Source organism: Typopeltis vanoorti, chromosome 14 (assembly GCF_054136105.1).
Source record: "Typopeltis vanoorti isolate ZY-2024b chromosome 14, IOZ_Tvanoo_1.0, whole genome shotgun sequence".
NCBI lineage: Eukaryota > Metazoa > Arthropoda > Arachnida > Uropygi > Thelyphonidae > Typopeltis > Typopeltis vanoorti.
Window position 1 is genome coordinate 45763970 of NC_143562.1, and position 25692 is coordinate 45789661.

At 34.4% G+C, this 25692-nt stretch overlaps 1 protein-coding gene across 2 annotated transcripts in view; it reads right to left on the reverse strand.

The window, feature by feature from the left end:
* LOC150099419 (endoplasmic reticulum-Golgi intermediate compartment protein 3-like) overlaps positions 1 to 25692 on the reverse strand; it is a 179384-nt gene that overhangs the window by 33326 nt on the left and 120366 nt on the right. For both annotated transcript variants that reach the window (XM_090403787.1, XM_090403786.1), the window contains exons 10-11: positions 13742 to 13806; positions 886 to 1022 (exon numbers count right to left, since the gene is read on the reverse strand). In XM_090403787.1, coding sequence (XP_090259913.1) covers positions 886 to 1022; positions 13742 to 13806 — 202 coding nt within the window. The remainder of the gene's footprint in view (positions 1 to 885; positions 1023 to 13741; positions 13807 to 25692) is intronic.

Genomic DNA, 25692 nt, shown 5'->3' on the forward strand with positions numbered 1-25692 from the left:
ATAGATTGACAGAATAAGGAAATGGGACTGGAGTGAATCTCTGAGTGGGTCAGTCCAGTTTTCATTTATTGTTTCTCAATCTGAGTAAAAGACACAACTATATATTACACATTTCTAGCCTTTATATCCTTTTAAAGCAATTAAACTTAAAATTAATGACTCAACATTTTGATCTTCAAATCAATTTCATTATCAGGAGTACATGCAAAAAGACAAACACAAGAGCTAATCAAATGTTGCATTATAATAAACTCCAAAAGAACTGAATTAATTAATCTAGTTTAACGTGATTTAAAAAGAAAAATTATCAAGAAGCTAAAGACTTACAACTAGGATTGTACTAAATAACACATTTCTTCTAAAAACAGTAGTGCCCAATTGAAAGCTTTGAACTTCTGATGATTATGATGTATTTTTATTTTTTCCATGAGAGGCCAGACTAGTCTAGGTAATTAGTTGTCTTACTGCAGGTTACCATCATGCAATGTTAAATTAGTTTGTACTTCCTGCATATTTGTATATAATTTCAATTACATCATCATTTTGTTATTACTGAATCACCATAAGTTTGTCTAGTTATTTTACTCAAAATAGCAATTGTTTCTGTAAGCTGTTATGATGAATATTGGTAAACTGTTTTCAGGACCGTACTTATGCACAGGAACATAAGGCTCTAGTTCGGGGCCCCAAAAAATTGAGGCCAATTTAAGATCCCCAAACAATGAGGGGTCCCCTGGAGCACTCTAGTGCCTCAGGAAAAGTGTAAGTATGGCCCTGACTGTTTTCTTACAAGTTAAAGGACTTTATAATCAAAATATACCACTACTTAATGCAAATTAGTTAAATGAACATAGTATTTTAGCTGTTATTAAACTCATAACTCACTTTCTTTTCTCTGCAAATTTTACCATCAATGGTGCTAATTCATATATAAAAAACACACCCGGTAAGCCTTGCTCCCCAAGCTGTGAAGTCACCTGTTTCTGATGTCTTGTTACTGCAAACTGATTAGTATGAAGGGTCTGTAAAAAAAAACAGTAATTAAAATGAAGCGAAAAATCTATGGCACTGTAAACTGTGATGCTATTACTTGCTATTTATAATGCCTGCTTGGTTATTGCGCCTTTGAAATACTGTTATTCTAAATACCAGTGCGCGCTTTCTCTCTCATAACCTTTCTTGCTTATACTATTGCGTACTATGCACTATGAGTCTTATGCTTATGAATACTAGAAAAATTGTTTTTTTACTGAGACTCCACCACTAATACCTTTTAATTGGCATAAAACTCAGTAACATGGCCGGTTCATTTCTCTCTCTCTAACAAAAATTCCTTCAGTAAAACTTTACATAAACAGTCGTGGTCTATTTGCACTTAACTATACGCTTCAGCTATTTCACTTGGTTTCCCGCTCAAAAGTCCAATATTCTTTTAGGAACAGTGCATTGTAAAATAAACAATCAGGCAGCACTCTACTGACATATAATTAAAACACATTTTATTTACATTTTAAAATAAAATACATTAAATAAGCGATAGGGAGGTAGGTTTCTTTCTCTACCTATCCTTTGTACTTTTGATATAAAGAAACAAACTTGCCCTTTTCAATATTAAATGACTATACAATATATATAATTACTCTGTTACTTCTCTGCTGAAAAAAAATCAAATTGCCGAGACTAAATTATTCATAAAGAGATTAGCCTAGCTATGGCAAGTTATCTTACAATTTATATTCCAGTTAACAACAACTCAGAGGACTCTAGAGATTAGCTAGTTATGGCAAGTTATCTTACAATTTATATTCCAGTTAACATATAGATATTTCTTATTACTATTTCTTATCAGTCCATCTATGATATATCTCCTAGATTACAAAAGGAATGTACATTAAAGGTTGGACACACTTACGGAGGCTCTTTTTCATGACACCTTCCATAGGTCCTGCATCAAAGGCTCTGTGATTTTTCTTTCATCTCAGGCCTTGCTTCAGGGGGGTTTCACCGGTGTATTAGCAGTTCTTGGACTGCAATTTTCCCGGTACTCAAAAGCTCAGGCAAGAAGATTCAGCATACAGGCTTGAAGATCGTTCTGCAGCTTTTGGCTTTGGTTGACTTCCCAATTTCTCTGGAGTGGGTTCGCCGTAAAGTCTGTTTCTCTGGGTTAGGATACTTCTGGTTCCTTGACGGGGAACCAGAAGGATACTGGTTCCCCATCGACTGTCTCTCTCTTTGGTAACAGCACTTCACCTCTCCTTCAGTCAGCAACTGGACCTCGCCTTCTCGCGACTGCTTCTGGTTCTCTGCCGAAAACTGCCAGGATGTTAGGCTCAGTCCTCTTTTATTTTTGCCTTCTCGGGACCTTGTACCAAGGGTTGCAAACCCTGAAGAAATCGGCAGTTCTCCTTGATCCTTTAAGGGCGGCCCGTTCTTTTTTCTCCTCTGTGCGCTCTTTTTTTTTTTTTTGTCTTGTTAAGCAGCAGACACTTCTCTGAAACTAGCAGACCTCTTTGACACTAGCTTTGAAGGTGTTCATGCGCAGAGCTTACAAATAACTTTCTCACACACTTAATCGTAAACAACTTTCTTGTGCTCTTATACATAGCTATTATACATTATACAAAGTTCCGATGGCAAGGCATTGCCTTTGTTTTTGACATTCTAGAAACTTTAGTTAAAACGGTAAATACAATCAATTCCCATAGGGTTATTTACATTAAATATTTAGCAAAATTTACACAGAGACAAACAAGATTATTTTTGTAACAAATCAATGTAAAGCACTTTGGTATTTTTAAGCTACATCGAGTTTTAAAATACCTTTACTCATAATCAACTCCTTTTTGAAGAAATTTTTGTATATGTACTTTCTAAAATTAATTTATGACAGCATTACTCTTATATGGATACAGTCAAACTCATACATTAAAACATTGTTATTGAGAATCCTTTCTTTTAGTATTAGTTACACAGTGATCAGCATTCATTTTTGAAATTATGGATTCTACAACCATGTTAAAATAACTCTTTTTATTATCCCCACGTTTCGATCTTCATATCAAGATCATCATCATGACCTCTAGTGGGGGGGGGGGGAAAACACATCAAGCTAGATTTAATTTACGATTACATGAATAAACATTCTTGCTTACAGATAGCATTCCTTCCAGTAACAGTGATGTCCTATTTCTATTATTACAATTGTTATTTTTGATTTAAAAAAAAAAATTATTTATAAATTACAACATGAATAAACATTCTTTCTTACAGATTTTTTCTTTAACAATGATGTCCTATTTTTTTTAGTATTAAAGTTGTATTTTCGATCTAAGAGCCTGGATTTTCTACAGCCCCGTTTATAGTTGTTCTTAGAGAGGAAGGAATCGTGGGACGAATATATGCTTTCCATATATATGGGATTTTTAGACCATCATTATTGTTTAGATTGGGGTGGTTGATAATGATCTCACAGGCTTCCTTAAATTTGAGTTCATACCATGTTTTGGTGTGATGTAGACAACTAGTGCTTTTCCAGTCAATTCTATGTAAGGTGTTCACAGAGCATGATCAAAAAGGCCAGCTTCACCATAATTATTATATTTGACGTGTCGTTTATGTTCTTTTTGTCTGATAGGAATTGTGCATCCTGTTTCTCTTATGTATGGTATGTTGCAGGTGCAGTAAATACGGTATACTCCAGGGTGGGCTAGCAGAGGGAGTGGGTCTTTGGATGAGTTGAGTAAGCTTTTTAATTTTGCAGGAGGTTTAAAGGTGGCTTTAAGGTTGTATTTTTGTAGTACTCTGTTTATTTTGTCTGATGTCCCTTTAATGTAGGTAATGGTTATAGTTTTATTGTAGTCTGGTTTGTCTTTGTTTTTTATTGAGGTCTTGTAGAGAATTTTGTTAATAGTGTTTTGGCTGTATCCATTTTTTGAAAAAGTATTGCTGATCACTTTAAATCTGTCTTTCAGTGCCTGTTCACTGGAGCATATCTTCAGAGCCCTGTTTTTTAGGGTATTGATGAAACCTAGTTTTTGTGTTCTTAGTGGTGGTGGTAGGAGTTTATGTGTATATATTGGCCAGTATGTGTCGGTTTCCGGTAAACAGTGAAGGAAAGATTGCCTGAGGGGAGACGTGTGACAAGTGTATCTAGAAACGGCAGTGTGTTATGCTTGTTTTTTTCCCCACTAGAGGTCATGATGATGATCTTGATATGAAGATTGAAACGTTGGGATAATAAAAAGAGTTATTTAAACACAGTTGTAGAATCCATAATTTCAAAAATGAATGCTGATCACCATGTAACACTAAAAGAAAGGATTCTCAATAACGATGTTTTAATGTATGAGTTTGACTGTATCCATATAAGAGTAATGCTGTCATAAATTAATTTTAGAAAGCATATGCAAAAGTTTCTTCAAAAAGGAGTTATCATGAGTAAAGGTACTGTAAAACTCGATGTAGCTTAAAAATATCAAAGCGCTTTACATAATCGCATTTTTTCCCACTAGAGGTCATGCCAGTGAGTAGCATGTGATCAAATCATTGTTTCTCTAGCTTACGGTTTGAAATGTAATGCAGCCTGTCTCGTATATTTATGTATGCTCCAGACGATGATCTTGATATGAAGATCTAAACATCGGGATAATAAAAAGAGTTATTTTAACATGGTTGTAGAATCCATAATTTCAAAAATGATTGTTATTGAGAACTCTTATATTGCAAATTAAAAGTAATACAGCCCCACGTAAAATGCCATAATATTAATGCTATTCTAAATGAAATTCACCATAACAAACTATTCTTTGTCTCATTATGCTTTCATTATACAATTAGAAAGCCCAAATTGGACAATTTTCAAAAAATTAAAGAGCCGTCACCTCACCTAACAATTATCAGTTTCTATTTACAGAAATATGAAGTTTTTTGTATACCTGAGGCTCTAGTAGTTTTAATTCACAATGTTTTACAGTACTGTGTTTGTACAGAGTTGAAATCAAGATCATGTCAGAATTCCAAACTCAACTTGCATCTATTTCCTAAATAGAACAAAGAATATAAGAACCTGGTTGGCCGAATGGTTAGCATATTGCTCTCCAACCAAAAGGTTGGGGGTTCGAATCCCGCCGTGGGCATGGATGTTTGTGATTATTTGTGAAAATACTAGTGGTGGTAGTGGGCGGTAGGGTAGATGGCATTGGTGTATATGTGATGATGATGGTAGTTGCGGTTCGTTGTAGTTGGTGGACTGAGTGGTGTAGACGAAGAGTTGCAGAGTAGGTGCCCTCCCTCGATGAGTCCTTGGACTCCCTGGAGGTGTCACGTAATAATAATAATAATAATCCAAAAGCAGCTGCCCGATTATACAATAAAAATTTCAATCACATATATGCACTATATCACATATTAGTCAACCTTTCTAAAGTCAATAAAATTTTGGAAATCAATGACACCTGCAAATCTAATGAATCTGAAACCAGATTACAACAGGACATAAAGCAGGAAATTTGCTTCTTTTTCAAATAACAGTTGTTGTTTTTGATCCCTTGCTTGCTTTTTTTTTTTTTTAAAGGAAAATCTCATCTTACATAATAAAGACAACATACTAAATGCCTCCTTTGATTTTTTGTGAAAAAGAGATCAAAAGAGGAAAGTCACTAGTGATGTATTCCAAGGGTTTAGTTTAGAGCTGTTATGGTTTAATATGCATATTAATGATACAGAGAAGGGTTTGAATGGTCATATGCAGATATGGTTTTGTAAGAGGCTTGAACAGACTGGGTGAATAGGCAAGTGAGTGGGATTTTATGTTGCAAAGTGTAAGGCTTTAAAATTTGGAAAGCACAGTTTGTGGGAATATCTTAGGGAGGATGTGGAGGAGATAGGAAATCTGAGGGTGGATAAGGACCTAAAATTTCAAGAACAAACTGCTAAAATTGTGTGCACGGCAGATTATGGCAATGATGTTTAGAAGTACAGAGTTATGGTTCCAAAGTATGGGACTTTGATCAAACTGCATATAGATAACTTTGCACAGATCTGGTCATCTGGTTTTCAAAAGGATGAAGAAATACTGAAAAGGGTTGATGATTGCCTAAGGTGATTTCTGATTAATGTGGATGAGGTTTTTCACAGAGAAGCAGGAGTGATGAGTAAGTTTTTTGCATGGAGACTGGTGGGTGATTAGAATGCACTGCCTATGAGTGTGATGCATGGAAAACATACTATGTAAATATAAACCACAAGCTAATAAATAAACTGATACTGTAAATATGTTTTATTAAATAGTTGAAGAACAATATAAATTTTAGTAACTCTTCTTCTCTGAGTAATCTTGAAATTGGTTATTATCAGGTAGGTAAAGAAAACCAGACTTGTAGATACAGCTTAGGACCTATAGGCTAGAGTACAAAATGGACAAAAAAGAGCGCTCAGAATATCTAAAAGATGTGACTTTCACCCTGAAAAAAATTAATTGGTCTGAAAATATAAATATGAAATCAAAAAGTATGCCCTTGAGAATTAAAATGGCATTAAAAAATCAGAAATTAGACAATATGAAAATAAACTATGATAAATTTAAAAACCCACCAAAATAGTGCAATTTCTATGGATCTGGACAAAATGGCCACCATAATTAAAAGCATTATTATCATTATTATTCATGCCTGCATGGAGTCAAAAGACTCATCGAATTCATTGACCACTCCTTGAATTCATTGACCATTTCTTGCTCTCACTACTCTATCAGGCAATGCATTCCATGGTTCAACCACCCTCCATGCAAAGAAACCACTCCTCACCCTCTTGCTCACAGCTTCCTTTCGTAACTTCCAGGGATGCCCCTAGTCGTCGCTCCAAAAATATATATTTTATCTTCCATCTAAAGGAAGGATAACCAAATAATTCACTTTCATATAAAAAAAAAAACTATGCAACTTCAATTTAATTTGGTGATTTTACTTGGATTGACCCTTATGAAGTTTTGAACTTTTGTAACATGTTCTTCAAAATTCAGGTCTGAGTTGGCTGGCATATACGCAGATCATGAACATTTTCCACATCCTTCATGACAGTTCCACCAATCTAGTATATAGTAATATAACTCTGCATTCCAGTATTTTGCATTTCTGGGGTACTTAAGGGTCAAAGCTATATAACTGAGAGGAGACCTCCACATAGCCTTTAAAGGAATGCAGAGAACCGACGAGGGCTTCTGACTTAATGTCCAATCCTCACCTTCTCATGGTGAACCCTGTTAGGTATCTACCTGGATACTGAATGGACGAGGATGGGCTGGCAATTTGGGATTTAGAATAAATACAATTTGACAATTTGGGATAAATACAAAATGTTATATTCAGGCAATGACAATCAAGGAAAAGAAGGAGTATCCATAGTATTCAACACTAAATACGAGGCTGATCTTGAATGGTAGGCAATATCAAATAGAATGATGTGGGCAAATATGAGAATGGGAAACTGGACAATGAGACTTATTTGTGCCTATGGTCCCACAGAAGGTTCTACAAATGTAGAAGTGGAGGAATTTTTTGAGGCTTTACAGAAAGCAACTGACACAATGAAAAAGGAAAAGTTGGTCCTTGTTGGGAATCTAAATAGCAGAGTAGGAAATGATTGTCAGACATGCAAAAATATATTGGGAAAATTTGGAGAAAAGAGTAAAGCTAATAATAATGGCAAATACCTGTTGGATTTCTGCTCAGGACATGGACTGGTTATTACTAACACCATGTTCCAACATAAAAATGTCCACAAATTCACATGGAGAGAAGAGGCAAGGAATGAGAAAAGTCTCGTTGACTATGTTATTGTTGATAGTGATGTTTTCTCCCTGGTGCAGGACACCAGAGTGTACAGAGGATTTGAAATTGAAAGCGATCACTATTTAATGTTGAGCAGGATAAAATTGAATTTCATATTGAAAAGAATAACATGTAAGAAAGTTTTAAAGCAAATAAAAGTTGAGCAGCTCTCAGATGTGAACTGTAGACTTACATACACAAAGATTATTGAAGAAAAAAATGAAAGAGTTTGAGAACAGGAACCAAACCTTGGAGATTCAGTGGCAAGCCCTGAAGAAAATACTGATTGATTCAGCCAGAGAGGCATGTGGTGAGATTGTCTGCAAGGATAGAAAAATTGGAACTCCATGGACACAGGAGGTTAAAGAGGCAGTGAAGGAAAAGAAGAAAGCATATCAAATGTTCCTGGCAAATAAGTCAGCTTGTGCTCTTAGAGAATCCAGAGACAAATGTAAAAAAGCTAAACACTGTGTAAAACTGGATAAACAAAAGTCATGGGAAGACTTTGGTAAGAACATAGAAAATAAATATCAAGAAGGTGGCAAGCTATTCTTGAGGTTGTTGAAGAAGCTCACAAATGGAGGACAGAGTGCTGTAAAAGGAATTAGAGATGACAAAGGTGAAATGAAAACAGGAAAAAAAGATATCCTTGAAGTATAGAGTAATTACTTAAATATAAAGATAAAGAGCCAATAGGCTTCATTTCGGCAATGTAACATTATTTAAATTAAGGGGATATTAAATCCCACATTGTTTCAAAACTGAATAAGAAACTCAAAGTTCAGAATCAAAGAGTTTCATGCTGAATATAGTAAACTATAAAAATATTGGCAAATACTAGCGTAAGCCAAAGCACGTAGTCCAACACTGAGTGTTCTTGGTATTTCCCATAATGTAAAACCCATCTTCTAGGAGATGTATGATGTTATACATTATGGTGGAAGGTCACTACCCAGACCGGTTTCGACCTTTATTGAGGTCTCATCAGTGAGTAGGTAGACCAAATTAATACTAAATTAATACTCTTATTCGGTTTTGAAACAAGGTGAGATTTAATATCCCTTAATTTAAATAATGGGCATGCAGTCAGAAATACATATCCATACTTGAAGTAGAAAATGCCATCAAAGTCTTGAAATGTGGAAAGGCAGCAGGAGTAGATGATAGTCGACCAGAAATGCTGAAGTACGGTGGTATAAACGTCTTAGAGTGGCGGCACAGCGTAGTTCAGAAGGCCTGGACAGAGGGACGAATTCCAAATAATTGTAGTAGAGCTGTCATAGAACCCATATATAAAAAGGGAAATAAAACTGAATGTGAGCATTACAGAGGTATTTCCCTACTGAGTGTTCCTGGTAAGATTTATGAAAGTATACTTGAGAAACAGTAGAGTAGAATTGTGCAAGAAAAGCTTGGTGAAGAACAAGCTGGATTTAGGCCAAATAGAACTGTCAGAATCAGATCTTCAATTTATGACAAATAGTTGAAAAATCATGGGAATATAACAAAGATCTGTATTTAAGTTTTGTCAATCTGGAAAAGACATGACAAGGTGCCAGGGAGAAGCTATTCAATACGCTACAGTTATATGGTGTCAATGGGTCTTTATATCAAGCAATACTTAGTCTTTATTTGAGTTGTAAGTCAGCAGTTAGAAATGAAGGAAGTGCAGGAAGGTGCTTTAATATTACATCTGGTGTCAGACAAGGATGCACATTATCCCCTCTGTCATTCATTATCGATATGGATCACATTATGAAGGAAAGTGGTATTAAATCTGATATCAAAATTGGAGATGTTAATCTCAGCTCTATGCTTTATGCAGATGATGTTATACCTCTAAATAAATCCGCTAAAAGTCTGCAAGATTCCCTGACTAAACTGAATAACTGTTGTAATAGATATGGCATGAATGTCAGCATTAAAAAGACAAAGACAATGAAAATAGGCAGAAGCATTGAAAATATCAACTGAATTTTGAATGGAGAACTTATAGAACAAGTAAAACATTTCAGCTACTTAGGCACTTTTACTGAAGATGGTAAATTAAATATGGAAATAGACAACAGAATCAATAAAGTTGGTATGGTAGGAAGTCAAATGAATAAATTTATATGGAATAAGAGAGAAATTAGCCAAAACACTAAATTAGCTGTATGCAAGCCAGTGTTCAAACCAGTTTTAACTTATGGATCCGAGAGCTGAGTTAGAAGTAAAATACTTGACCAAAGACTAGAGACCGCAGATATGAGAGTTCTGAGAAAGATTATGGGCATGAACAGATGGCATCAATAGCAATATCATATTAAAAATGAGGGTATTAGGAAAGAACTTGACATTGTCAGCATCCAGGAATGCATTAGCAGAGCTAATCTCAGGTGGTATGGTCACTTAAACAGAATGGGAGAGGAAAGATTAGCAAAACAAGTATTCTTTGCCAGGTTGGCAAGAAAAAGACCCAGAGGAAGACCAAGATATACGTGGATTGATACAGTAAGAAGTGCCTTAGAAGACAGAAGTATAAGACTTGATAATATTGAAGTCTTCACAGGTAATAGACTGATTTATAGAAAAATTGTAGATAGGGAAGTTGGTAATGATGTAAATTTTTCATGTAGTGTTATCATATCCTGTACACCCCTTGAGGGTATATATCAGGAATGTGATGATGATGATGAACATTAAAACTTATCTCCACTTATCCACCCAAGCTAAAAGTCTATTTAAATCTTCCTGAATGTACTCAACATTACTCCTTATAGTATGCACTTTTTGTGCCTAAAATTTATCTGAAAATTAGTATGCATCCTGTAAGCCAAATTTGTCTTATAAACCAGTACATCTTATGGTGAGTAATCGCTTGTTGGTAATGAATGCATTTGAATAGTTGCACAGTTGTTAATGGTCACAAATTTAAACTAGTAATCAATACATTATTATATTTACATTTTTTTATAACCCATAGATTCTACGAAGGACAGACGTAGCAATACGATTGCACATAAGTGAAGTGTGATGAAGTGTGAAGAAACAATGTTTCTTATTCGGCTAAGAAACAATATGGGATGCAATATCCCTTAACTTAAATAAGTTATGTCGCTGAATTGAAGCCTTTGGCTCTTCATATATTTAGTAATTTATTAGGACACCCCTTGGCAATTCTCATAAAAGGGATGCAAGTTCTGTTCGCTACGAACTTGGTATTGTTAACTAGGTCTACCTACTCACTGATGAAACCCCAATAAAGGTTGAAACCGGTCTGGGTAGTGACCTTCTCTCATAATGTAGAACAGTAATACAGCTCCTAGGAGCTAAGTTCACATTATTGGTAAATATCAAGAATAGTGATTGGAGCTTGCTCCACCTTTGCTATGAGTTGCCTCAGCTCGCACTACCTTAAGGGTTAGTTGCTGCACTATCCAGGTATTTACTTATGCTTGGAATCGCCGAACTTTATATAGTTTCTATATATTCGACATGAAACTCTTTGAGTTTCTTATTCGGCTAAGAAACAATATGGGATGTAATATCCCTTAACTTAAATAAAATATTTAAGCTATTTAGACACAGTTTTTATAGAAGATGGTAAATTAAATATGAAAATAGACAACAGAATAAGTAAAACTGGTATGGTGGGGAGCCCGCTGAATAAATTTATATGGAGTTAGAACTTATTAAAACAGTAAGCTAGTTGTATACAAATCAGCACTCAAACAAATTTTAACTTATGGATCTTAGCACTTAGAAATAAAACACTATCAAAGACTGGAAGAACCCAAGAGAGTGAACAGATGGCACCAATAGAAAAATATTATTAAAAATGAAGATATCAGGAAGGAACTTGAGATTGTCAGCATTCAAGAATGTGTGAGCAGAGCTAATTTAAGGTGATATTGGTCATTTACTCAGAAAATGGGAAAGGAAAAATTAGCAAAGCAGGTATTTGATGCTAAGATGGCAGAAAAAAATACTAAGAGGGAGATCAAGATCAATGTGCATAGATTTAGTCTGAAGTGTCCTAGAAGACCAAATATTAGGTATGACAATATTGGAGTGCTGATAAGTAATAGACTAATTCTGGTGTTTAGGCTTATACATTGATTCTCCAGCATTGTGTTGTTTAAGGAAATTAACAACATAGACTAGATAATCACTAAAAATATCCAATTATTACTTCCTATCTGCTGCAGCTCTTACCAACTATACCAACCTAAACAAATATGGTTGTATCAAACTGCCTCTCATATGGAAAATCCTCATTGGCAGACAATCAGCCCAACAGTCAAGAACATCCAACCAAAGCCAATAGATGGCATAATTATAGGACTTGAGATCTTCCTGTATCTCTCCTGTTCCATCTTTGTTACTGAAGTGTGCCTGCATAATGTGTTTAATACCAGTGTATTGATCTGTGAAGATCAATACACTGGTATTATTTACTAATCTCACAATAGGCATGAATGTTTGTTATTCTTGTGATTACGTGATTATATCATTCAGTCTTATGTCGCAAGTATCCTTAAAACAACAAGCAGAAAGTATTCTTGAAGTTTTTCATAAAGTACTGGTGGGGGCACAGATGAAATTACTTTACTAAAATGAATTTAAATTTAAGACTGCTATTTTATCAGAGATTTGGAGATGAATGTGATCTATTATAAATCCTTCTATTGACAATAGCCCCAACACCTCCAGGACTAGATGTGTCTGTTGATGTACAAGATAAGTCCATTTTTTTTGCATTTGATACAATTTCATTCAATTCAAAATCAATTCTCTAACTATTGCTTGGATTCAGATTGTAATAATATTTGTTGACTCTACTCTAGTGCAAAGTTCATGAAACTTTCATTTTGAGAGGATAAGAAGGGTTTGCATAACAAGCTTTGTGACTTGAAGAAAAAAAAATACAGCATATCGTAGGAGATTTTTTTTCCCTGTATTATTCTGTAGCAAAAACAACAACAACAACAAAAAAATCAAATTAAATCAAATCAGATAAGGAATATATTCAGCATTTCCCAGGAGAGGATACCAACTTGGATATCTGGCTTGGGTTTCTCCTACAACTACTCTAGTGCAAAGTTCATGAAACTTTCATTTTGAGAGGATAAGGAGGGTTTGTATAAAAAGCTTTGTGACTTGGAGGGAAAAAAAATAGAGCATATTGTAGAAGCCTTTTTTTTCCCTGTATTATTCTGTAGGAAAAACAACAACAACAACAAAAATTCCAATCAAAATTCAAAAAATTCCAAAAAAAAAAAAAAAATCAAATTAAATCAAATCAGATAAGGAATACCGTAGTTTATTTATATGATGCTATTCATAACATAATTTTAATGGCTGTATCATTTTGCATTAAAATTGGTCCAATTGAAACAAATCAAACAAAAACTGAAATGACTTGAAGTTGAATAAACACCTAAATCCATGTGGTGGTTAAGAAGAATTATATATCATATGGACAAATAACAAAACAAATTTAACAGGTGCTATGCATTTTGCAAAATGTACACATTCACTTAAACAGAATGAGAGAAGTGAAAGATTAGCAAAACAGGTGTTTGAAGCAAAAATGGCAAGAGACACAGAAAGATAAAGAGGTGAGATGCAGTTTGAGTGCTTAATGAGACAAAAAAAAAGGAACCAACCTTACCGAAGGAGTAACATTAGTAAAGAACCATTCATTTGGTTGAAATGTCACAGTATTCAACTTTTGAGGATACATTTGTTTATTACCAATAAACAAAGAAATAAATGGTGATATTCATGATCCTATTTGGAATGTGATTACTCTGTATTGCTCTCTCTATCTTTTTTTTTTTAATTACATCCCTCCACCTTCAGACTGGGAAAGTCCTAAAAAAAATTAGGAGAAATTGAATATCATGAAAGAAGGTAACGTGGTAACTTACACTTCCATCTGCATGTTCGAACATTGTGGGAACAATTTTTACATAATACTGGAACATCATTCCTCCTACAAAAAAAAAAAAAAAAAGTATTACACCACAGTAAAATCAATGTTTATAGAAACTGTCAATTAAAGTGTTCCTTATCTGAAAACAGAACATGAAAAACTGCATCTCAGAGGAAAAATAAAATTTAATTTAAACTGATATGTATGGAAGGTTAAGATACTAAAGTGCCTTTCTTAATTTTGTTAACATATATCAGAATAACTTTTGGCAGTTCAGTAAGATGTTTTTCTCCTGGAAACTCAGGTTTTTCATCCTACACACAGGCATATTGGCAATAAAAACACAAGCAATTTACAGACAAAAAATACTGGTGTTGGTGATGGACAGCAGATGGCATTGAAAGTAGTTGTAGTGTCATTGTGTGCATTTGGAGAAATAAGCAGCAAGGGCGATGGTGAGATATGTGTAGCAGAGTAGAGTGAAGTGCCCTCCTGCAATGAGTCCATGGAGGTGTTACATATAATAATAATAATAATAATAATAATAATAATATACTTCCTTTGGCTGTTCGCTTAAGTAAAAAGTCATCATCATCATCATCATCAAATTCCTGCCATGTACCCTCAAGGGGTGTACAGGATATGACAGTACTACATGAAAAAATTACATCATTACTAACTTCCTATCTACAATTTTCCTCCAAATCAGTCTGTTACTTGTCAAGACTCCAACATTATCAGATCTTATATTTCTATCGTCTAAGGCACTTTGTACCGTATCAATCCACCTATATCTTGGTCTTCCTCTGGGTCGTTTTCCTGCCAACCTGGCAGAGAACACTTGTTTTGCTAATCTTTCCTCTCCCATTCTATTTAAGTGACCATACCATCTGAGATTAGCTCTGCTAACGCATTCCTGGATGCTGACAATGTCAAGTTCTTTCCTAATATCCTCATTTTTAATATGATATTGCCATTGATGCCATCTGTTCACGCCTCTAATCTTTCTCAGGACTCTCATATCTGCGGTCTCTAGTCTTTGGTCAAGTGTTTTACTTCTGACCCAGCTCTCAGATCCATAAGTTAAAATTGGTTTGAACACTGTCTTGTATACAGCTAATTTAGTGTTCCGACTAATTTCTTTCTTATTCCATATGAATTTATTCAATTGACTTCCCACCATACCAGCTTTGCTGATTCTGTTGTCTATTTCTATATTTAGTTTACCATCTTCAGTAAAAATTGTGCCTAAGTAGCTGAAATGTTTTACTTGTTCCACAGGTTCTCCATTCACAACACAGTTGACATTTTCAATGATTCTGCCTATTTTCATTGTCTTTGACTTTTTATTGCTGACCTTCATACCATATGTATTACAACAGCTATTCAATTTAGTCAGAGAATCTTGCAGACTTGTAGCGGATTTATTTAGAAGTATAACATCATCTGCATAAAGCAAAGAGCTGACATTAACATCTCCAATTTTGATGTCAGGTTTAATACCACATTCCTTCATAATGTGATCCATATAGATAATGAATAACAGGGGGGATAATGTACATCCTTGTCTCACACCAGATTTAACATTAAACCATCTTCCTGTACTTCCTTCAGTTCTAACTGCTGAATCACAACTCAAATAAAGACTAAGTATTGCTTGATATAATGCCCCATTGACACCATATAACTGCAGCGTATTGAATAGCTTCTCTCTTGGCACCTTGTCATATGCCTTTTCCAAATCGACAAAACTTAAATACAGATCTTTGTTATATTCCCATGCTTTCTCGACTATTTGTTGTAAAGTGAAGATCTGATCCTGACAGCCTCTATTTGGCCTGAATCCAGCTTGTTCTTCACCAAGCTTTTCTTCCACAATTCTTCTCAACCGTTTCTCAAGTATACTTGCATAGATCTTGCCAGGAACACTCAGTAGGGAAATACCTCTGTAATTCTCACATTCAGTTTTATTTCCCTTTTTATATATGGGTACTATGAGAACTCTACTCCAATCATTGGGAATTCGTCCCTCTGTCCAGGCTTTCTGAACTATGCAGTGCAGCCACTGTAAGACTCTTATACCACCATACTTCAGCATTTCTGGTCGAATATCATCTACTCCTGCTGCCTTTCCACATTTCAAGCCTTTGATGGCTTTTTCTACTTCAAGTATGGATATGTATTCCTGACTGCATGCCTGGTCAGTGTTTTTTATCACTGTGCTGTCATCACTGCTTGTTTCATTTAGCAGTTTTTCAAAGTAATTACTCCATACTTCAAGGATATCTTTTTCTCCTGTTTTCATTTCACCTTTATCATCTCTAATTCCTTTTACAGCACTCTTTCCTCCATTCCTAAGCTTCTTCAACAACCTCCAGAATATTTTGCCACCTTCTTGATATTTATTTTCTATATTCTTGCCAAAGTCCTCCCATGACTTTTGTTTAGCTAGTTTTACACACTGTTTAGCTTTCTTACATTTGTCTCTGTATTCTGTAAGAGTAACAGCTGCCTTATTTGCCAGGAACTTTTGATATGCTTTCTTCTTTTCCTTCACTGCCTCTTTAACTTCCTGTGTCCACCAGGGAGTTCTGATTTTTTTATCCTTGCACACAACCTCACCACATGCCTCTCTGGCAGAATCAATCAATGTTTCCTTCAGAGTTTGCCACTGAATCTCCAAGGTTTGATTCCTGTTCTCAAACTCTTTCATTTTCTTTTCAATAATATTTCTGTATTTTAGTCTACAGTTCACATCTGAGAGCTGCTCAACTTTTATTCGCTTTAAAACTTTCTTACATGTTATTCTTTTCAATATGAAATTCAATTTTATCCTGCTCAAGACTAAATAGTGATCACTTCCAATTTCAAATCCTCTGTACACTCTGGTGTCCTGCACCAGGGAGAAAACATCACTATCAACAATAACATAGTCAATGAGACTTTTCTTATTCCTAGCCTCTTCTCTCCATGTGAATTTGTGCAGATTTTTATGTTGGAACATGGTGTTAGTAATAACCAGTCCATGTCCTGAGCAGAAATCCAACAGATATTTGCCATTATTATTAGCTTTGCTCTTTTCTCCAAATTTTCCCAAAATATTTTTGTATGTCTCACAATCATTTCCTACTCTACTATTTAGATCCCCAACAAGGACCAACTTTTCCTTTTTCATTGTGTCAGTTGCTTTTTCTAAAGCATCAAAAAATTCCTCCACTTCTACCTTAGTAGAACTAGAACCTTCTGTGGGACCATAGGCACAAATAAGTCTCATTGTCCAGTTCCCCATTCTCATATTTGCCCACATTACTCTACTTGAGACTGACTGCCATTCAAGAAGATTAGCCTTGTATTTTGTGTTGAATACTATGGCTACTCCTTCTTTTCCTTGATTGTCATTGCCTGAATATAACATTTTGTATTTATTGCTCAGAAAGATCTCACCAGTTTTGGTCTTTTTTGTTTCAGTCACCCCTATGTAAAAAGTGCATGTGCTTACTTTGGGAGATCTTAACAGATGACAATTTATTTGTTGTTTTTTCTTTTTAAATGATATCATATATAACAATGTGCCCAGAAGTGCTTCAATTTGTCTATTAGCTTTATATCAATGTGGATAAAATATTCATCAAAATGGCTGCCAATAAAGAAATGGACTTTTGCTTTAAAAACACAACAGTTTTAAAAAAAACAAAGGTTCTGGTAGTGTATACATAAGAACATAACCTTTGGCAAGGTTGCATTGGTATTATTGCATTACACATTGATTGCCACTGGCCTAATTTGTCAACTTGCTGATAGAGCCAATAGGTTATTAGTATTTTTCCTTTCAAAAAATATATATAACTGCTGTTAGATTTTTTTTACTTTGTCACTAGGACTACAAACTTTTTTTTGTTTTGGTAAAGAAACTAGAATTTAAATAAATAATTCTTTCATATATGCCATCTACGAGATAACTCAAGGTGAGTTATCTCGTAGATGGCATATACTTCCATCTAGTAGATGGAAGTATATTGGCTCTTGAAGAAAAATTATTTTAAACCTATAAAAAGATAAGTGACTTATAGTAACTGCATGTTGATGTTAGTGCACCTTGGTACTGCTTGCTTCTAATGAGCCATATTATACCTTCTCACATCAGTCTAAGAAAAATTGAGCAAGTAAAATAAACATGCAAGCTTTGAAAAACTCCAGTGTTGCAATTTTCGTATTTATTTTACAGGTCTGTTCTTACTTCTCTCATTTATTAACTTGTAAACATTTAGTTCAAGTTTGCTATTACTTCAATATTACTATAATGTACATCTAGCTTTCAAACAGAGTTTCCACCATTTGAAATACCTGCATTAGCTACAAATTATCTTATAGTTTGACAACTATAAATTATCAATAACAAATCTAATATTTGTCAAAAGACAACAAATATGAGATAATTCATAATTAACTCCCTAGTTTTGAGTTAACTACAAATTATCTCATAGTCAGCAGTCAATGTGTTAATAAAACTATCCTTGAGTCCATAAATTGTCTATAGTTGGTGTATTAATTAGGTTCCATTAGAGCTTTATTTGTAGAAGATATAGGAACCAGAGATAAATAGAAAAATATATGTCAGAAAGTTATGCCTGCTTTCTAGGCTCTTTTAAAGTATGCTTCACAAAATGCAATTAGATTAATTTTGTTCATTCATCTGTATGTAAATTATTTTTTGGCTCTGGCTAGATGGATTTTACTAAAATTTAATATTTGGAATCCTTACAAAAATTTGATGGATTGATCTCAGTTTTCAATTCAATCAATCCAATTAAATGTGCAAAAGTTTGCAAAATCTTTTGAAATTATTAGCAGCCATAACTCTGCTCTGACTGGACAGAATTAAATAAAAATTATATGTGCAATAAAATGTCCACTCATCTTGATTTGATTACTCTGACCAGTTTAACAGCAATAATTCTCTGGCATAATGAAATTTAATTGTAATTTGGTATTCAGAATCTTCACTAAAATCTGTTATCTTATTTTTGATTTCAATTGGCCCATTTTTAGTAGCATCACTAGACAAAATAAAATCTAAGTCAGCAGTACATAATCTAAAAATGGCTCTAAGTTCAGTTGTTGTGATAACACTTCCCCTCTCACCCCAAATGATTGCTTTAGATCTATCTTTCTCTTAATCAGAAAATGTTAAATGCAGAGATAGCTGCACCATTTGATAGTATAAAATCTATGATATGAACTTCTGTAAGTTTCTTGATATTACATGTCTTATAAACAAAGATATAATGGAACTTAATACAATAATATGCCTTATAAAGAAAAATACATGGGTTTATTTGGCTGTAATAATATAAAAATGAAAACTGATTAGTTTTGTTACAGATACTTCTGACCTCTTCTGGGTTAGGACAAACAAAAATGCAATAAGAATGCTAACATGAACTATATAATTACTAAAATACAGAACATGTAGGAAATGTTACAATATAAGTTGAAACAAAAACCAAAACCACGTGAAGTGTGGGAGCTGGCACAGGTGCAAGATAGTAGGCTGAAACACTGAAGACTGATACGCAGCAAGATCTAATGAACAATTTCAAAATATCACACAAGTTCAACCCTTAATTCTTATTGAGTGTGCCTTGTGAATGGATGATCATAGTAGATTCCTTTATGATACATGCAGCAAAGTTGTCTTCTATGTAAGGCATACAACTCTTATCACATCCATGACATGATGAAATGAAAACCTAGGCCCACGCTATCTTCTCAGTTGTTATTAATGTCTCCAATATGCTCTTTCTGTATAATTTCCAAACTTCTAAATGTCTGCCCAATATAAGAAAGGATGCAAGAACATGGAATATTATAAACTCCAAAACTCCAGGATGTTTGTAAAAAGGGTTGTGGTCTTAGGCGAACAAAGTAAACATCATGTAGTTAAAATGAGCTTAAAGGCCACTCTTATCATCAGATTTGAGGAGACTAGCAATTTTGAGTGAAATTCTACCAATATAAAAGAAGGAAACAGAAGTTCTGTAGAGAATGTCAGGATTTTGTAGTGGAGCAGGAGTAGAGAATCTTTTTTTTTTAAGTGTATGTATAATACCTAGTTTTTGTGATATATGGTGCTATCAGGATGAGTGTAGGTAATGACCAGTATGAGTGGATTTATGGTATATGCTTTGTGTGTGTGTGTGTGTGAGTGAAAGAGAGAAACCTCCTTCAGCTTTTTTTGGAAATTAAAACATCTAGGAAAGGTAGTTTTCCATCATCATCATCAAATTCTTGCTATGTACCCTCAAGAGGTGTACAGGATATGATAGTACTACATGAAAAATTTACATCATTACTAACTTCCTATCTACATTTTCCTATAAATCAGTCTGTTACTTGTCAAGACACCAACATTATCAGATCTCATATTTCTATCGTCTAAGGCACTTTGTACTGTATCAATCCACCTATATCTTCCTCTAGGTCGTTTTCCTGCCAACCTGGCAGAGAATACTTGTTTTGCTAAACTTTCCTCGCCCATTCAGTTTAAGTGACCATACCACCTGAGATTAGCTCTGCTAACGCATTCCTGGATGCTGACAATGTCAAGTTCTTTCCTAATATCCTCATTTTTAATATGATATTGCCATTGATGACATCTGTTCACGCCTCTAATCTTTCTCAGGACTCTCATATCTGCAGGCTCTAGTCTTTGGTCAATTTTTTTACTTCTAACCCAGCTCTCAGATCCATAACTTAAAACTGGTTTGAACACTATATTGTATACAGCTAATTTAGTGTTCCAACTAATTTCTCTCTCTTATTCCATATGAATTTATTCAACTGACTTCCTACCATACCAGCTTGATTCTGTTGTCTATTTCCATATTTAATTTACCATCTTCACTAAAAATCATGCCGAAGTAGCTGAAATGTTTTACTTGTTCCACAGGTTCTCCATTCACAATGCAGTTGATATTTTCAATGATTCTGCCTATTTATATTGTCTTTGTCTTTTTATTGCTGACCTTCATACAATATTTATTACAACAGTTATTCAATTTAGTCAGGGAATCTTGCAGACTAAGTATCCTGCAGACTTGCAGTCGAAATAAAGACTAAGTATTGCTTGATATAATGCCCCATTGACACCATATAACTGTTGCGTATTGCATAGCTTCTCCCTGGCACCTTGTCATGTCTTTTCCAGATTGACAAAACTTAAATACAGATCTTTGTTGTATTCCCATGATTTTTCAACTATTTGTCGTAAATTGAAGATATGATTCTGACAGCCTCTATTTGGCCTGAATCCGGCTTGTTCTTCACCAGGCTTTTCTTCCACAATTCTTCTCTACCGTTTCTCAAGTATGCTTGCATAAATCTTACCAGGAACACTCAGTAGGGAAATACCTCTGTAATCCTCACATTCAGTTTTATTTCCCTTTTTATATATGGGTACAATGAGAACTCTACTGCAATCATCAGGAATTCGTCCCTCTGAACTATGCAGTGCAGCCACTGTAAGACTTTTATACCACCATACTTCAGCATTCCAGGTCGAATATCATCTACTCCTGCTTCCTTTCCACATTTCAAGCCTTTGATGGCTTTTTCTACTTCAAGTATGGATATGTATTCCTGACTGTATGCCTGTTGAGTGTTTTTACCACTGCTTGTTTGATTTATCAATTTTTCGAAGTAATTACTCCATACTTCAAGGATATCTTTTTCTCCCATTTTCATGTCACCTTTATCTTTTCTAACTCCTTTTACAGCACTCTTTCTTCCATTTCTAAGCTTCTTCAACAATCTCCAGAATATTTTGCCACCTTCTTGATATTCATTTTCTATATTCTTGCCAAAGTCCTCCCATGACTTTTGTTTAGCTAGTTTTACACAGTGTTTAGCTTTCTTACATTTGTCTCTGTATTCTCTAAGTGCACATGCTGACTTATTTGCAAGGAACTTTTGATATGCTTCCTTCTTTTCTTTCACTGCTTCTTTAACTTCTTGTGTCCACCATGGAGTTCTGATTTTTCTATCCTTGTTCTATCCAGACAACCTCACCACATGTCTCTCTGGATGAATCAATAGGGTTTTCTTCAAGGCTTGCCACTGAATCTCCAAGGTTTGGTTTCTGTTCTCTAACCCTTTCAATTTTTCTTCAATAATCTTTGTGTATTTCAGTCTATAGGTCACATATGAGAGCAGCTCAAATTTAATTCGCTTTAAAACTTTCTTACATGTAATTCTTTTCACTATGAAATTCACTTTTATCCTGCTCAAGACTAAATAGTGATCACTTCCAATTTCAAATCCTCTGTCACTCTGGTTTCCTGTGCCAGGGAGAAACCATCACTATCAACAATAACATAGTCAATGAGACTTTTCTTATTCCATGCCTCTTCTCTCCATGTGAATTTGTGCACATTTTTATGATGGAACATGGTGTTAGTAATTACCAGTCCATGTCCTGAGCAGAAATCCAACAGGTATTTGCCATTATTATTAGCTTTGCTCTTTTCTCCAAATTTTCCCAAAATATTTTTGTATGTTTGACAATCATTTCCTTCTCTGCTCTTTAGATCCCCAACAAGGACCAACTTTTTCTTTTTCATTGTGCCAGTTGCTTTCTCTAAATCCCCAAAAATTTCCTCTACTTCTACCTTAGTAGAATTTTCTGTGAGACCATAGGCACAAATAAGTCTCATTGTCCAGTTCCTATTCTCATATTTGCCCACAGTACTCTACTTGAGACTGCCTGCCATTCAAGAAGATTAGTGTCATATTTAGTTGAATACTATGGATACTCCTTCTTTTCCTTGATTGTCATTGCCTGAATATAACATTTTGTATTTATTGCTCAGAAAGAGCTCACCAGATTTTGTCTTTTTTGTTTCAGTTACCCCTATTATGTCGATCTGGTACTTATCTAATTATTCAGATACCTCCATTTCTTTGCCATTCAGGCTTCTTATGTTGATAATACCGATCTTTAACTCTGTGATGTTGAGTTGGGGTGTGTTTTCAGATTTGTTCCAGTAGCTGACTTTTTGCTGTTTGCCCAGGTTCCCTGGCAAAAATAACGGGGCCCTTGTTTAACCGGACGATGCCCCAGCCGACATGAAATGTTGTCATGTTGTACCATCCTTCACTTCCTAATTCCAAAGTGAATTTTATTTCATTTTTTTTTTGGAGTTCATAGATGAAACTCAACTTTAACTGAAAAAGGATAGAAAATGTTTTTTAAATCTTCACATGTCACTTTGCAGGAGATGGAGAGAAAACTTTCTTTTATGTGAAATTCTGTGTGAAAGTCATGATCAGAAGATTAAGACAACTAAGAGCAAAGTTTTGAGTATTGCAATCCTTAGTGATGAATATAATTTGTTTCATTTTCAAATATTGCTGAATTAAAGCTGCTTCTGTTTGGAAACTTGTTGAGTCGAATAACCACAGAGTATCCTGCAAAAAAGCAGATATCACTATTCTATTCACTCAGAATCTAAGAACATAAGAATTATGCTACATATTTTTAACATTGATTTCCACAACATGAAACCTAATACGAAAGCTGGACTGGATTAAATATCAGTGTTTAACTGAAGGAGAATATCTGCATGAGTCACAAAAGCAAACTACAGAGATCTGAAATCTTAGTTCCACCATACCTACTTGTTCAAAGCCTAATGATTCAACAGATTTAAACCAGTATGGCAGGTGATTTCTCCTTCATCCCAAACCATTATATTGCTATCTATAATTCTTCATTTCCTAGAATCTGGGTAACAGTAATCAAAGAAAAAGCAGTGATAACATTCAACACCAAACATTGGTAGACAATTTCAAATAGTTATAAGAGCAAATTTCAAAATGGGGAAACAGACAATTATTTGTGCCTGTGTGGTCCCACTGGGAATATTTGGAGAAAAGGACAAAGCTAATGATTTCTGTTCAGGACACAGGCTAGTCATCATTAATACCACGTTCAAACTTAAAAATGTACACAAATTCACAGGGAGAGACGACACAAGAGAAAAGAAAAGCTCCATTGATTATATTATTATTGATAGTATATATTCACATCTAATGGTTCAGGATACAAGAGAAGACAGAGGATTTGAAACTGGACGTGATCATCACTATGCAGGATAAAAATGAATATCATACTGAAAAGAAAAGTATGTAAGACAGTTTTTAAAATACTTGAAGTTGAGCAGTTTCCAGGTGAATTGTAAATTCAACTACTCAAATATTATTCAAGAAAAAATGCAAGAAAATGTGAAAACAAGAGAAATAAAACCTTGGAGTCACATTACAAACTCTGAAGAAAATGTTGACTGATTCAGTTAAGGAGGTAGATGAAGTGTCTGCAAAGAAAGCAAAATCAGAACTCCACTGTGGATGCAAGAAGTTAAACAAGCAGTTCCGGAAAAGAAGAAAGGATATCGAAAGTTATTAAGTGTGGTAGGAAATGCCCTCGAGAATACGAAAAAAAAAAAATAAATAAATAAGAGAGTTGAGCTATGTGTAAAATTAGCTTAACAAAAGTCATGCAAAGACTTTGGTAAAAATATAGAAGATAAATCTCAGAAACATAGCAAAATGTTCTAGAAGCTATTGATAAAAACTAAAAATTGGAGGAAAGAGTACAGTAAAGCAATCAGAAATGATAAAAGTGAAATGAAAACTAAAACTAAACTTATTCTGGATATCTTGAGTAATTACTTTGAGAGATTGTTAAACAGCACAAGAAGTGACAGAACAGTGGTAGAAAATATTCAAGAGAAATGCAATCAAGAGTACATATCAATACTTGAGGTGGAAAAAGGGCATCACAAAGCTAAAATGCAAAAGGCAGATGGAGTAGATGATAATCAATCAGATATGCTCAAATATGGAGTTATAAAAGTTTCACAGTGGCTACAATGCAGAATTCAGAAGCTATTTTGCAGATTCATTTCTGGATGATTGAAGTTGAGATCTCACAGTTCACATCTTTAAAAAGGGAAAAACTGAATGGGTAAGATTTACACAATCATACTTGAGAAGAGGCTAAGAAAAACTGTAAAAGGGAAACTTGAAGAACATGCCAGGTTCTAGCCAACAGGTTATCAGAATCAGATTTTCACATTATGAAAATTGACCGAGAAATCATGCAAATATAACAAGGATCTGTACTTCAGTTTTGTAGATCTGGAAAAAGCATAAAAAGAAGCTAAGTGAAAATAATGGTTCAGAATGCTACAATTACATCAGGTAAACAGAAAACATTATACAGAGCAACACGTGGTATATATTTAAAATGTAAGTACAGGAAGGCAGTTTGATGTAAAGTCAGGTGTAAGACAAGATACACACAATATCCACTCTTATTTATTATCCTGTATGGATCATATTATGAAAGAAAGTGGCATTAAATCTGATATCAGGAACAGAGATATCAAACTTAACTCTCTGCTTATGCAAATGATGTATTACTAAATAAATTCTATGCAAGCCTCCAGGATTCTTTAACTAAACTGAATAAATGATGTAATAAATTTGTCATGAAAATCAGCTATGGAAAACTTCAACTGCATTCTCAATGGGGAACCTATAGAACAGTAAACATTTCAGCTATTTAGGCACAGTTTTCAGTGAAGATGGCAAATTCAATACAGAAATAGACAAGAGAATAAGCAACAAATTTATGTGGAATGAGAGAGAAATTAGTCAAAATAGTCAAAACACTAAACCAGCATATACAAAACAATGTTCTAACCAGTTTTAACTTATAGATCTGAGAACTGGATCATAAATGAAAACACTTGATCAAAGACTGGAGACCACAGATATGAGAGTTCTGAAGAAAAAAAAAAAAAAATGGAAGAGTGAACAGAAAGCATCAATGGTAGAATCATATTCAAAATAATGCTATTAGGAAAGAATTCAACACTGTTAGCA